This window comes from Mixophyes fleayi, chromosome 10 (assembly GCF_038048845.1).
Source record: "Mixophyes fleayi isolate aMixFle1 chromosome 10, aMixFle1.hap1, whole genome shotgun sequence".
NCBI classification, from domain to species: Eukaryota; Metazoa; Chordata; class Amphibia; order Anura; family Limnodynastidae; genus Mixophyes; species Mixophyes fleayi.
In genome coordinates, this window is record NC_134411.1 from 524,979 (window position 1) to 539,632 (window position 14,654).

Genomic DNA, 14,654 nt, shown 5'->3' on the forward strand with positions numbered 1-14,654 from the left:
GAGCCACTCAGTCTGTCTCTACATTGGCTGCCTGTTTTTTAACAAATCAAATATAAAATTATTCTACTCACAATCAAGGCCATCAAAAAAAACTGCACCGACATACATCTCCTCACTTGTCTCAAAATATCTCCCAACTCGACACCTCCGTTCTGCACAAGATCTGCGCCTCTTATCCACACTCATCACATCCTCCCATTTCCAGTTACAGGACTTTTTTCGAGCTGTGTCTACTCTGTGGAATTCACTCCCTCACACAATAAGACATTCCTCTGGTCTACAAACTTTCAAGTGTTCTCTGAAAATCTACCTCTGCAGACAAGCTTATAATATTCCTCAACCACTCTCTTAATCTCCCTAGGTTACCCTATTACCACCCTCTACACAGGTAATACAAGACAAGAACCCTCTGACCGCCATAGTTGTGTGACTGGAACATATAGCATACTAATTCCTTTTGTTTGTTTGTTTTTGACCTTTACAATCTGGCTGGATTGAAATGCGGTATGCAGACTTCACCTCATGTATCCAACTCCCATTGTCCCATAGATTGTAAGCTTGCGAGCAGGGCCCTCTTACCTCTCTGTCTGTATTACCCAGTATTGTTTATGACCACGTTTGTCCCCAATTGTAAAGTGCTACATAATTTGCTGGCACTATATAAATGAATGTTGATGATGATGATAGTGCATTGTGGAATGGAAGATGAACACAAGAAAATAATGAAGCTGTTCTTACATAATCTGCCGATTCTCTGCTTCTGAATAAGTACAATTCATGTAACTGGTTAGTTCGACCAGCACACATCACCAATTAAAAAGTAATTTCACAAAAGGAATTTATAAATATATTGTGGTCCAATACTGCATGTATTATATACCTCCCAACGTTCCAATTTTGGGAATCTGAAAAAGGTGTGTGGCCGCGTATCGTTGGGGGCATAGCTATGTCCCCAGGAGCGTGCCGGACGTTTCAGAAATACTAGGCAGTCCTCAACCACCCTTCCTTCCCTTAAACACAACCCTGAATGGTTCCATACATTTACTATATAATTCCTTCTAAACCAGACTCGTACAATAAGTACGTTCAGGATTCCTGTATACGAACAATAGGGATTGACATCCTGCTGAATATGAGGGGCTACATCCTGAAGGCTGAGGGAGTATGTAATACCCTGAAGTCAGAGAGGGTGGGGGGATATCTTAGAAACAGAACAGGCAGTTGGGTGGGTGATATTCTGAAGACATAAGAGGGGGGTTGAGTAACATCCTGAAGAAGTTCTGCTGGAAGACACAAGTGGATTCAGGAGAGGGAGGTTGTAGCAGAATGAGGTGTTTATAACAGAAGGAGGGACCTTACAACATACAGCGTTGTGTGACATCATACCCGTATAATTATCTCCCTACAGCACACCTCCATAGGACAGCCGTGCTGGTATATATGGATGTAATCAGTAAATAAGGACCCCATGATGTCAGATGCAGAAGACAGAATGTGGAGGACTAAGGTGGAACATCCCCATTAGGTGGAAGGGTCTTTCAGTGGACCTATCAGACACCTTCATACTAGGATGTCTCCTGAGCCCCAGTGTGAAAAAGGAGATTCTAGTTGATTTCTATCACCTTCTCTAGAAATTTATCTCAAACTATTTATTTCTCCACCTTTTCCCCTTTCTTCAGAATCCAGCCATGTTTTTTAGTAGCGTCTGTGTGTCCAGGGGCCAAACATCCTAAACATTGGGTAATATCAGGAAGACAAATGATTCCACCCAACTGTCCTGTTGTGCACAATCTCACTGTCAGACATGGGAAGCTTCAGGCTGATGAGTGATCCGATGTCTTCTCATATGACAAGATGACCTGAGAGGTCAAAAGCTTGACCACACAACAGACACGGACACGCGTTCCTGACCACCAGTAAACAGACATAAAGTAGTTATTTACCTTAACCTATGGTGCAGAGATGGACATAACACTTTCATCGTCAATTGCTTGTGAAAAGAAGAAATACTAGATGACAATAATTCTCTGTTCCCATGAATTGATCCTTTCATAGTGTCAGCTGGGACTCTTCTCAGCAGGTGCTTTCACATGAGCTGCACTCCCTCCAGCTAAGCACTTGAGAAAAAATTCCTATATTCAAATCTTTTCTCATCTCAGGAAACTACAAAGACACTGATGCAGACACCCGACACCGTGATAACGTTAAGCTGCGCTGATCGCTCATCTGATTTGCTTTCCAGAAAGCGTTTTAGCAAAATTTCACATAATTCTGAAGCCACTTATAGCTCGATGACTATTTGTGTCACCAAGTCCGTGGAGGAGGATGACTGGAACCTTTGTGATACAGGCCAGGAATGTCTCTCCTGCTCCCCTCACTTCTGCCGTATTTGATGTTTTCATCCTGGCAGCAATTGTGCAAACACTCGATAACCTATGCCAAACGCTTGCTTCCACAACGTAGACATGCAGAATGCGGGTGACCTCACCAGTCCTAAAATCAACACTCCCACAATAAAGAAAGCGGCGGATGATAAAATCCATCAGCAATAAGCTAAAGTACAATCATAAGTATCCTAAATGGAACGGTTAGGGAAACCAGCACAGGGATTCCAGAATGACGAGGTTGGTTAATTAAGGAGCTGAACCAGCTCAAGATTCCACATAATCCCACAGGTGACATAAGAAATTGCCAATATAGCAAGACGGATGTAACGTGGAAGCTTTAGATTTCGTTTATAAGGAAATCTAACTTTCACTATCCACTTACAATGTGACTACAGCTTCACCAGCTTATCTAACATTACCCAGGTCTGAGACCACGTTCTAGCAAATGTGTCTGTTACCGCCAAGGAGCATTGTTTTGTATAGCAAGATGGGGCCTTTGTGGAAGTCTACACCGGCTAATGGAAGAAGTTAGGGGGCTCCATGCAAAATACAGACTAAGCCCACCAACGTACTTACTTTTGTGGAACAATACAAAACAAGACATTTCATTTTGTGGACAGAGATTATTAAAATGAAACTAAGGGGAGAGGACCCATATTTAGGGGAGTTCCTGGCCAGGGGCGGACAGTGGCTGTGTAATGGGCACATTTTGAGCAATGCTTTGGTGGAGGTGCACTTTGCACTTTTTGTTACATGTTAGAAACATGCAGAGTACAATTACCCTGAAGTATTTTCGGAGATAAATGGAAACGTTTTACTTAATGAAGAAGCATCATTACACTGGTGCATTTTATCTACATTTACACCTGACTCCTCTTCACATTTTTATGGCTCTCCAGGCTCCTAATTTGTGATGTCTCCCGGGAGCAGAGAGCAGGCGGCACCATGACGTGCGCGGGGCTGTGAACCAGTGCAAAACAGAGACATTTATACTGAGGAGAAGATCTCTATATATACAGTAAGTGACGCAAGACAACTGAGGAGAAGGTCTCGTGTAAAATTATAATATACGGTAATAATATATATATATATATATATATATATATATATATATATATATATATATATATATATATATATATATATATATATATATATTACACATACATATCTATCTATGTGTGGAGTTTGTATGTTCTCCCCGTGTTTGCGTGGGTCTCCTCCGGGTGCTTCGGTTTCCTGCCACACTCCAAAAACATACTAGTAGGTTAATTGGCTGCTATCAAAATTGACCCTAGTCTGTCTGTCTGTGTATATTAGGGAATGTAGACTGTAAGCCCCAATGGGGCAGGGACTGATGTGAGTGAGTTCTCTGTACAGCACTGCGGAATCAGTGGCGCTATATAAATAAATGGTGATGATGATATATACACACACACAGTAAGTGATGTAACACAACTGAGGAGAGGGCTTCTCCATATACAGTGAGTGATGTAAGACAACTGAGAAGGTCTCTATATAAGAAGGACAAAGAACTAGAATTGGAAATACAAGGCGGCACTCTGCTCCAGAAACAAAAATGTTTATCAATTATTTATTAGAGATTTATTTTTTAAAAAAATTATATTCTTTATTAATTCTTCCATAAAATGTGATACTATGTTGGGTATTTGTACATAAATCCTAATCTTTAGCAGTGAAATATTGTTCAAAAATAGAGAGAATAAGTGTAAGATAGAAAATGTGTAAGTTAAAATAATGCTCACCAACCCCTAGGTGGAGCCAGCTCGCCAGGGGGTAAATGTATCAAGCTGAGAGTTTTCCGGCGGGTTTGAAAAACCAATCAGATTCTAGCTATCATGTATTCTACAAAATGATAGCTAGAATCTGATTGGTTGCTATAGGCAACATCTCCACTTTTCAAACCCGCCGGAAAACTCTCAGCTTAATACATTTACTCCCAAGTCTATATATCTAAGAATGGTATTGTCATTAGGCAGTAATATTGCAAAAAAACATATTAATTTGGTCCTGTGTGTTTGTGTATTACATGTGTTCATCACACATGTTGAGTGCTTCAACATTTGCACCCATAACATGTTATGTTCACTGTGTGTCTTTATAACACATGGTCTTTATTAACATTTGTTATGTACATTCCTATATCACATATACATCCAGTATGATCATGTATCCAATGTGTTACATAACTTCACTAGAACCAATTATCAAGCATTAAAAGATGTATAAACATCCACATTGCTCGTCATTGCTGCCTATCTGTTGTTATTTATCTTTAACAGACTTGTAAGATAGCTTCCTCCCATATACGTATATATCCCATGAGCTCTAATCTAGATTCATGAATATAGTTAATCACCACTCTTACAATGTTGACACAGTTTTTATATTAATTAACAGCACTTTGTTGTGTTAAGGTGTAACATTATTGTTTCTGTACCAGAGCGCCTTCTTTTATTTCCAATTCTAGTTCTTTGTTCTTCTAATACTTACTAATTGGAACAGCACCGTCTTACCTAAATTAGTAATATTAGCTATGATTATAGGAATGAGTCCTAAACCTGTGCCGATCTGTTTCCTCTGTTCTCCTATAAGGTCTCTATGTATACAGTAAGTGATGTAAGACAACTGAGGAGAATGTATATATATATATATATATATATATTAAGTGACGCCAGATGAAGACAACTGAGAAGTGGGTCTCTATATATACAGTAAGTGATGTAAGACAACCGAGGAGAGAGTATATATAGTGACGCAAGACTATTGAGAAGGTCTCTATATTATTATTATCTTTAATTTATAAAGGTGCCACATAGGGTCCGCAGTGCCGTACATAACATACCAATAACAGTGAGCCATGACAGCATGCTACAGAAAGAACGAAAATGAACAAAAATATATACACAGACACAGGTAACATGGTGCAAATCAAAGTATTACTGGGACAATGAGTGAAAGTGATGGTAGAAATCAGCGAGAAGTAGGCCGAAGCTTAAGAAAACAGGGCTAGGGAAGCAGCCAAGAGGTACAGAGGGTGATGGAATAGTAGAAGGAGCACACACGGAAAGAGGGCCCTGCTCCTGAGAGCTTACAGCCATTAGTTGATGTAAGACAACTGAGGAGAGAGTATATATAGTAAGTGACGCCAGACAACTGAGGTCTCTATATATACAGTAAGTGATGTAAGACAACTGAGGTCTCTATATATACAGTAATTGATGCAATACAACTGAGAAGGTCTCTATATAAATATGAGGAAAGTGATGTAAGACAACTGAGGTCTCTATATATACAGTAAGTGATGTAAGACAACTGAGGTCTCTATATATACAGTAATTGATGCAATACAACTGAGAAGGTCTCTATATAAATATAAAGAAAGTGATGTAAGACAACTGAGAAAGTCTCTATATATACAGACAACTAAAGATCATCCACAGCTCTGCATCCTAGATGCTACTTCAGTCCCTGGAAGGTGAGTGACTCAGGTAAGTACAGTAACTTAGTATCAGCAGAGAAGACAATCAGGGTTATACCTAGTCCAGTGAAATGCAGACACTCACCTGTCCACAGGGGGCGTTTTGCAGAGACACCGTAAACGTCCCAGACGTGAGGCTCTTCGCCAAGATGTACTGGCACGGGGCCTGAAAGGTGTATTTCCGCCCATCGAATGTCATAATGTGAAAGTCTCCTGTGACAGAACATTCCGCTGGCAACAGAGAAACACAGACAGCAGGGATTGTTCTCAGTATCGCTTCCACCCTACACAACATCAAATTCTGACCAATCAGCAGAGACTATTAGTCATAGGTTAATTCAACACTGACCAATCTGAACCTCTATATCTAACTGGTCTCCAGCTATATATCTATAAATATATGATACGGATATATATTTGTATCCTGTCTTGTATGTCTAGGGGGATCCGCTCCCCTATTCATTATCAATCCAGTAACAACACTCACCTGGACAAGTAAGATTTGTGCAGATCCATTTTCCGCCAGAGCAAGTGCTGGAAAGAGAAAATCATATTAATTAGAGAGCCCCCAAAGAGATGAGATTGGACAGGAAAGTTCTGCAGAACAATGATCACCAGAATAAGTATAAATTATATCTTAAGCGGTTTGCCCATAAATGTCCAATAACCGTTAAAAGTAAAAATAGTTTGTCAATATCGCTTATTTATAATGGGAGGGGTACAGAGCAACGTCAGAAGTGCGCAACACCTCGTTGGTGCCATATTCGGCGCAGATACACATTTGCAACAGGTAAGTAGGACACGTAACTAAAACATGCACAATTTGTGCACCTTACCCACAAAACACAATACTGGTGTACAGCAATTACAAGGTGCGGATTTGGGGACATTTATAGAAATTGTTGACACAGTTTTTATATTAATTTAAAGCACTTTGTTGTGTTACGGTGTAACTTTTCTTGTCATTAGTTTTTACATTATATCCTTATATTTATAAATTAGCACTCTGCTACTTGCAATATAGTGCATGTTGTACAGATGTCCCGGACGACAGAACATGTAAAATTATATATACTGATTTCTCTTCCACAGCGACAATACAGAGAAATCTGTGACACTATATTCCATTCTCTATCCCCCCCAATCCCCGGCAACTTACCAATTGTTACACTGATCCCGCACCACTGAGCCGGCCTGGTAAGGGGTACCAAGGAAGTCACAGGGGCATTCAGTAGGGTTTACACAAGTGTCATTTTCAAAAATCAAACCTATGTATAGTAAACAAATACAACAGCAACAAAACTTTACTGTGAGAATAACCTGATCCAACAACCCGTTGGAAAGTAAAGATAATTCCACATAAAACATCAACATATTCCCATCGCTGAACAGTTCTGAGAGTTTGTCAGTATCACGTATGTAGGTACAGTATATGTTTGTGTAGGATACGTATATAAACAATGGAGTAACAGATAAAGGACTACACAGCAGTCCTTTCCTTCCCATCACCACTTACAGAATATTACAGGAACTGAAGTTACCTGCAGGACAGTAGCAGCCGTCCACACAGGGGATCTCGCTCTCCATACACGCCTTCCTCTGGTGACACGAGGTTGGACAGCAGTCTATACAGTCATTGTACACCAGACCAGCAGCACACGGGATCTCTGCACAAATAGGGGGATATAGAACGAGAGGTCCGGAATTATTATGTTGTCCTGAGAACTGTACGTAATAGTATATAATAGGATATCATTTCTATTGTGCACCCTGCTTCTGTCTAACGACCAAGACGTAAATCCGGTCAGCACTAACAAGACCCAGGATTATATGCCAGATAAACACCCAAAGCCAAGTCTGCTCCTGTAGCAGTAGATACAATGTATCTGCAACTGGGAGAAGCAGCAATGCAGACATCTTAAATCCATCTTCCAGGGATGCCCCTCTGTCTCCGCTATCCAACATACCACACTGTTTATACATCGCCCGCCATCCATGGAGAGGGTGCCCTGCATGGGCACAGATACGGGCATACTCTGTCAGAGCGCTACACCAAGTGCCAACATCACCATCTGACCTGGGAGAGAAAACCACAGTCACAGGCACATATTACACGCACTGGTCATCAATAACAGGTCACTTACACGCACAGGTCATCAATAACAGGTCACTTACATACACAGGTCATTAATAACAGGTCACTTACACGCACTGGTCATTAATAACACGTCACTTACATACACAGGTCATCAATAACAGGTCACTTACACACACGTCATCAATAACAGGTCACTTACATACACAGGTCATCAATAACAGGTCACTTACATACACAGGTCATTAATAACAGGTCACTTACACACACAGGTCATTAATAACAGGTCACTTACACACACGTCATCAATAACAGGTCACTTACACGCACAGGTCATTAATAACAGGTCACTTACACGCACTGGTCAATAATAACAGGTCACTTACACGCACTGGTCATTAATAACAGGTCACTTACACGCACAGGTCAATAATAACAGGTCACATATACGCACTGGTCATTAATAACAGGTCACATATACGCATTGGTCATTAATAACAGGTCACTTACACGCACTGGTCATTAATAACAGGTCACATATACGCACTGGTCATTCATAACAGGTCACTTATACGCACTGGTCATTAATAACAGGTCACTTACACGCACTGGTCATTAATAACAGGTCACATATACGCACTGGTCATTAATAACAGGTCACATATACACACTGGTCATTAATAACAGGTCACATACACGCACTGGTCATTAATAACAGGTCACATACACGCACTGGTCATTAATAACAGGTCACTTACACGCACAGGTCATTAATAACAGGTCACTAACACGCACTGGTCATTAATAACAGGTCACTTACACGCACAGGTCAATAATAACAGGTCACTTACACGCACAGGTCATTAATAACAGGTCACTTACACGCACAGGTCACTTGTACAGCTCGCCATGGAGGGGAATGGACTCACTAACTCATGACAACTTTGAAATGGAAATTGTAGTAGTGAGCTACACATTGAATGTGCCATCTAGGAAGAGATAACAATGTCACAAATTCTTCCCATTAAAATGAGATCTTTAAAACATATATTCAAGTTGACATCTCATACAAACACTAAACTGAACTTTCCTTGATACCAGTTTATTACATATGTACATATGGTGCCAGTATAGGAACATTGCAAACATACAGCAAATGTCGACAAAATCAAAATATCAGGGAACAAAGTCCTAGGGAACAAAGCCAGGCCCCAAGGATTAAAATATAAACGGATTTACATTATTACAATATTTTCTCATGCCAAATATGAATTTGCATGTTGGTAGCAACTGAAACAAACAACGTCTAAACTAGTCCTCCTTATTCCCCCTAACACTAATCACTAATCCACTGTATTCCCCCTAACACTAATTACTAACCTCCCCTAATACTAATCACTAACTTACTTTATCCCACCTAATATTAACCCCTCTAATACTGATCACTAACTGACAGGATGGACCGCCTACGCCACCCTGTCTGTTGTTGCTGGGAACTGGCTGGGCTTACTTTGCCACCGCCGCCTTTTGCTATTCCGAATATGCCCCTCCTGCCGCAGTAGGAGGAGCCTGCTGCCACCACTGGGCTTCTTTATGGCATCCAGAACCACGTTCCTTCTGGGTAACTGTCGCTGCTAGTGTACTCCCGTGCTGGTACACTTGGGATTGTACCCCTGACCACTTACTATGGAAGGATCCCCCCTGGTCTATCACACTGGCCAGAGCTGCTGGGTAGCGGCAGAGCGGTGGTACCAGGAGCTGGGTCCAAACTTCAGAACAGCTGGAGAAATGATTAGATTTATGGTCTAATCTGTAGGTCTCAGGATTACAGCGATAGTGAAGAAGTTGTCAATCAGGGTCTTGAAGCAGAGTGATGTTTATTTCGCTCAAGTGTCCTGACAAGGACAGTTCCACTGATTAAAGATATCAGTGGTCAGGTCAGATGGAAAATCAGAATGATACATTTCAGTGTACAAGGGCTCCCTATTTATATTATTTTCGACACAGCCTCACAGGCTATTTTTAGAATCAGGATGCAATTTGTTTCCCCAAACATGGATTCACATTCAAAGCAAAGCTAACAATATTTACGCTTATCTGTGATATCTTATAACCTTGCTGTGATTTCCTGATTCTTATTTTGGACACAGTGGACATCTGACAGCAAGCTTTATTACCCCTTCCTTTCCCTTAAGGGGTATTGGACACTCACATCAAAAGGTCTAATAAACATGACATTAACATGGGTGCTTTCTTCCAACACTTAAAGAATACACATTTCCTCCAAAAAGAAGAATTCCCCAAGAAAAGTTTCAAAACCCCAAATATGGCATTTCCTTGTACAAAAAACTTCCCAAACAAAGGCTTATTGTATCAGATGTATACATAAGAAATAATACATTTCCTCTAGCAAGGTTAAAACACAAACAAATTTCTTCCCCTGCTCTCAGAAATACAGATCTATTTTACCAACATACCCACAATATCAATAAGTACATTTGCAAATATATAAATAAGCGCCTTGCGCGATTTCCTTTAAAAAAAAATTATACCATAAATTATTTAAGTGATCCAGTCACACTAACCTTCCCCCTAATACTTATCACTAACCCACTGTATCCCACCTAATATTAACCCCTCTGATACTGATCACTAATCCACTGTATCCCACCTAATATTAACCCCTCTGATACTGATCACTAATCCACTGTATCCCCCCTAATACTAATCACTAACCCAATGTATCCCCCCTAATATTAACCCCCCTAATACTGATCACTAACCCACTGTATTCCCCCTAATACTAATTAATAACCCACTGTATCCCCTTAATAGTAATCACTAACCTTCCCCCTAATTCTAATCACTAACCGGCTCAATCCACCCTAATACTGATCACTAATCCACTGTATTACACTTAATACTATATATTATCTTTGTTCCTGCTGACACACTAATCCCCAGCCCATTATATCCCAGGTAATCCCTGTTTAATGTTTCCACTCGTCCGCTGTATTCCAGTGCAGTTAAAATCTCACTGAGACCAACTATTTCTCCTGTAATGTTCCATCATCGAGGCTTCTAGCCCAAACATCAGCCCCATTTATCAGCACACTGTCTGACGGGGCCAGGGTGTAATCCCCAATCTATACTGGAGAAAAGGAGGGATCTAGTCAATATCCAATGATTATATTAAATATCTCCTGTAACCAATGGACATATGCCATAGCACATCTAATCTCCAGCTATACGTTTATGTTACAGCGAACGGTGCACTGGACGCCATACCTGTTTTGTGTGCGGACTCTGCTTGGCGCAGGGCGGTTCATACACCAACGGGTTAGAGGGGTGTATGGAGGATTTCTGGGGCATATCCTCTCTCCAGCTGTTCACAAATTCTTCAATGTTTTCCGTTAGTTTTCCTGAGAAAAATACAGGTGTGAAACTTGTGATCAACATGTGGCAGCAATTAAGCTTAATAAATTAATTTTCTGTTACTCTACACAGAGAAGCCAATTGGATCAGTAATACTTGTGTCAGATTGTATTTCATAACAACCACACTACGGATACATCTTCTGTTACCCAACTCCACGTAAACTGTATTGCCCAAGATCCCAGCTCCCCCAATTCTCAGAACTTTGGGGGTGCTGGATAAGATACTACAGCCGTAGAGGAGAACGCATAGCTCACGTGCTTCTGTCCAGTACTGACATACCAGGACATCTCAAGTCACTGCGTCAGCTCCAAACACGGCTGCTAAGTGGAAGAACTATGGCTCCAACCATTGAGCGTCAGCGTTAGGACCTCACACACACTGATTAAACCTCCCCTTCTACAGCTTAGGGACAAGAAGTGTTGCGGTACTGATGGAGGAGAGTTCTCCCTGTGGCCAGGTCCAGTGTTCTTTCCGCCACGTGTATGCGGCGGCCATCTTTATATGTGCTCCGGCGCTGGGAAGGTTAATACTAATTCACCGGCGTTAGGCGCTGCTTGTGTAAAATCGTTATTTAAAGAGGTATATAATAAAAATAGATGTATTTTAAAGGTGCGCAGCGGCGCTGGAAGAGTAATACCTGTGCCGCACCATTCAATGGGTAAACACCCGACGCACAGCTCTGGGGAGTGCTGAATGTATTTGTAAATGTAATGAATGAGTGCTGGTAAGTAAACCGCGCAGCGCCAGAAAGGGTTAAGTCCCGGCACTGGGAGTGTAAATGCATTAATTTTCATACTGTTCGTGTATTGATTAATGAGGTAACATGCCATGTTGGCGGAAACATGCTTTTGGAAGAAAGGAAATCCCATTCTAATCAAATCTTTTCAGTGACCAAAACATCTTTTTAGCTTGAATACACAGCAGATGTCCACTACCTTTCTATCCTGTGCATTCTGTCCATTTAAAAATATAGCGAACTATTTGAATAATGTAGCAGCAAGTAATTTGGGAAATCACGATGGATGTAAATTTTGTTGTTTGAATTGCATTAAATCCAAGTTTAGAGAATATATTACATCCTGATGTTAAACATCGGATGTAATATATTAGACTGTGTGGTGCCAGGTAGGACCCACTGCCAACATGTGTGTCAGAAATAGTATTTAAAGACCTCTGTTGACCATATAGGGGGGAATTCAATTGACTGCAAGATATTTTTTAACATCGCGTTGTCATTTTTGAGCAAGATAACTTTACCCGCGATTCAATTTAATTTTTAACACTCCGGATTTTTTTCATGAAACAGTCCTCTCGCTCTCCAGTAGAAGGTCTATTGAAAGTATAGGGTGGGTGAGAGCCCGCCGCGTTAAAAGCTATTCAATTGTTTTTTAACGCGACGTGTTAAACAGGCCAATAGGCTGTTTTATCTCACACCTCTTTGGGGTGTGCAAAAATAAAAAACCTAAGAAAACTATTTGAAATCATGCAATACTGAAAAAAAAAGATAAACTATGTTCATCAGTAATGCATAACATGTAAAAGTTGATTTTATTTAAAAAAAAAAACAAAAAAAAAAAAAACACTAATTAAATATATTTATGTATGTTTTTGGTACAAATATGTATGTACTAATGTGTTTTGACGTGGTATAGATGATTCTATAGTAAAACATAGTGAAATAAAAAAATATGCTAAAGAAAGTACTGTAATGTAGATATTATCAAATAGAATGGTCGTGTAATGCAATCTAATGTATGCAAATGTATGCAAATGTATGCCAATCCTTGTTTTTGTTAAACACTTCCCTTCACTCCCCTAAAAACTCGCAAACACCAATGATTAACGCGCGGGGGCAGCGTTACCTCTTTTTCAATTGAATTCAATTGAGTTTTAATGCTGTGTTAACTAAAATCGGTCGCTATAGCAGTTAAAAACCTGCTTGTAATTTTTTTTTCCTTTTTTTAACGCTGCGGGAAAAAAAAAAAAAAACGTGGTCAATTTAATTTCCCCCATAATGTATAATACCATCTGTACTTCTGAAATATCACTAGTACCTTCAACTAGTGTGTATGGGTGTTTACCCTTGAGCAACAAACATCACTGCATGCAGATTCTGCCTGACGCCCATTGCCTGCTGTATCCTGTGACCAACAGATAAGAGCTTACACTCTAATCAATTCCCCGACTGTCTTGTGTTGAACCCAGCATCTGTGTCAACACTCTGCCTGCTACCCAGCAGTCCTGATCCATAGTAAGCGGTCAGGGGGTACCAGTCAACCCATAGCAAAGAGGAGCTGCAGCAGCTATACCAGCTACCCAGAAGTAAGCGGGTCTAGGTGCCATTGAAAGAACCTAGTGATGGCAGACAAATTCTCCTACAACTATTACAGTTGGCATTTGCAAGCTGGCGAGTGTCTGGTGGCATGGTGACACCAGTAGGAGGGGTCAGTAACAGACAGTTACTGACGGTGAGAAAGTAACCCAGATACATTGTATAACATCCCAACTCCCTTTCCCCGACAGACCAGTGGCAAGATTGGGTCACAGTCCCCATCAGTGATGGGCTAATTTCTGAACACACATCACCAATAGCTGGAGCACTTGGAGCGCAGTGATGGAAATTTGCCAAACTCTCTGCAATTAAATGATGGTTCTGATACAGGTATAAACCAATGACAAATATCACAGTATCTCATGCAGGTCACTAAGACGCATCAATTATCCAGCGCTACTTAAGGTGCGTTCCAATGACACGAATGAACAATCTCATTTGTATTAATATTCTGCAATACAAATATTTTCTCTGAATGGTTTTTTACATACAATTTGCTACCTGCTTCAGAGAAATATGGAACTCACCATAACTTGTTACAAGATCATCCTGAGGGATCCAGTTATTATTCCCACAAAGACCTCGGGTTCGGCCAACATAGTCCAGACTCATCTTCAGATAAACGGAAGAGCTGCTATCCCAAGCCAAGGAAAACACGTACTGCTGTCTTACAATCACATATCCGGAGATCCGTTCTATTTTCACATTTCCCACCGTGTGCGGCAACTGTATCCTGGATAAACAGAAGATTAACATAAAAGTATAAAGATGCGGAGCGGTGTATATACGCCGAACATCTCATTGTCCACACACAACACAACGTTCCAACCTACATACATGAAGTTATCTGGAGAGTCACTCTGATCATCTACTGTTAGACAATCATCGAGAGACATGTTC

General features: G+C 40.6%; 1 protein-coding gene across 1 annotated transcript in view; it reads right to left on the reverse strand.

Moving 5' to 3' along the window:
- OTOG (otogelin) overlaps positions 1–14,654 on the reverse strand; it is a 143,304-nt gene that overhangs the window by 102,274 nt on the left and 26,376 nt on the right. The window contains exons 8-15 of the mRNA XM_075188506.1: positions 14,282–14,487; positions 11,273–11,406; positions 8,867–8,973; positions 7,857–7,966; positions 7,431–7,556; positions 7,049–7,157; positions 6,377–6,423; positions 5,975–6,120 (exon numbers count right to left, since the gene is read on the reverse strand). Coding sequence (XP_075044607.1) covers positions 5,975–6,120; positions 6,377–6,423; positions 7,049–7,157; positions 7,431–7,556; positions 7,857–7,966; positions 8,867–8,973; positions 11,273–11,406; positions 14,282–14,487 — 985 coding nt within the window. The remainder of the gene's footprint in view (positions 1–5,974; positions 6,121–6,376; positions 6,424–7,048; positions 7,158–7,430; positions 7,557–7,856; positions 7,967–8,866; positions 8,974–11,272; positions 11,407–14,281; positions 14,488–14,654) is intronic.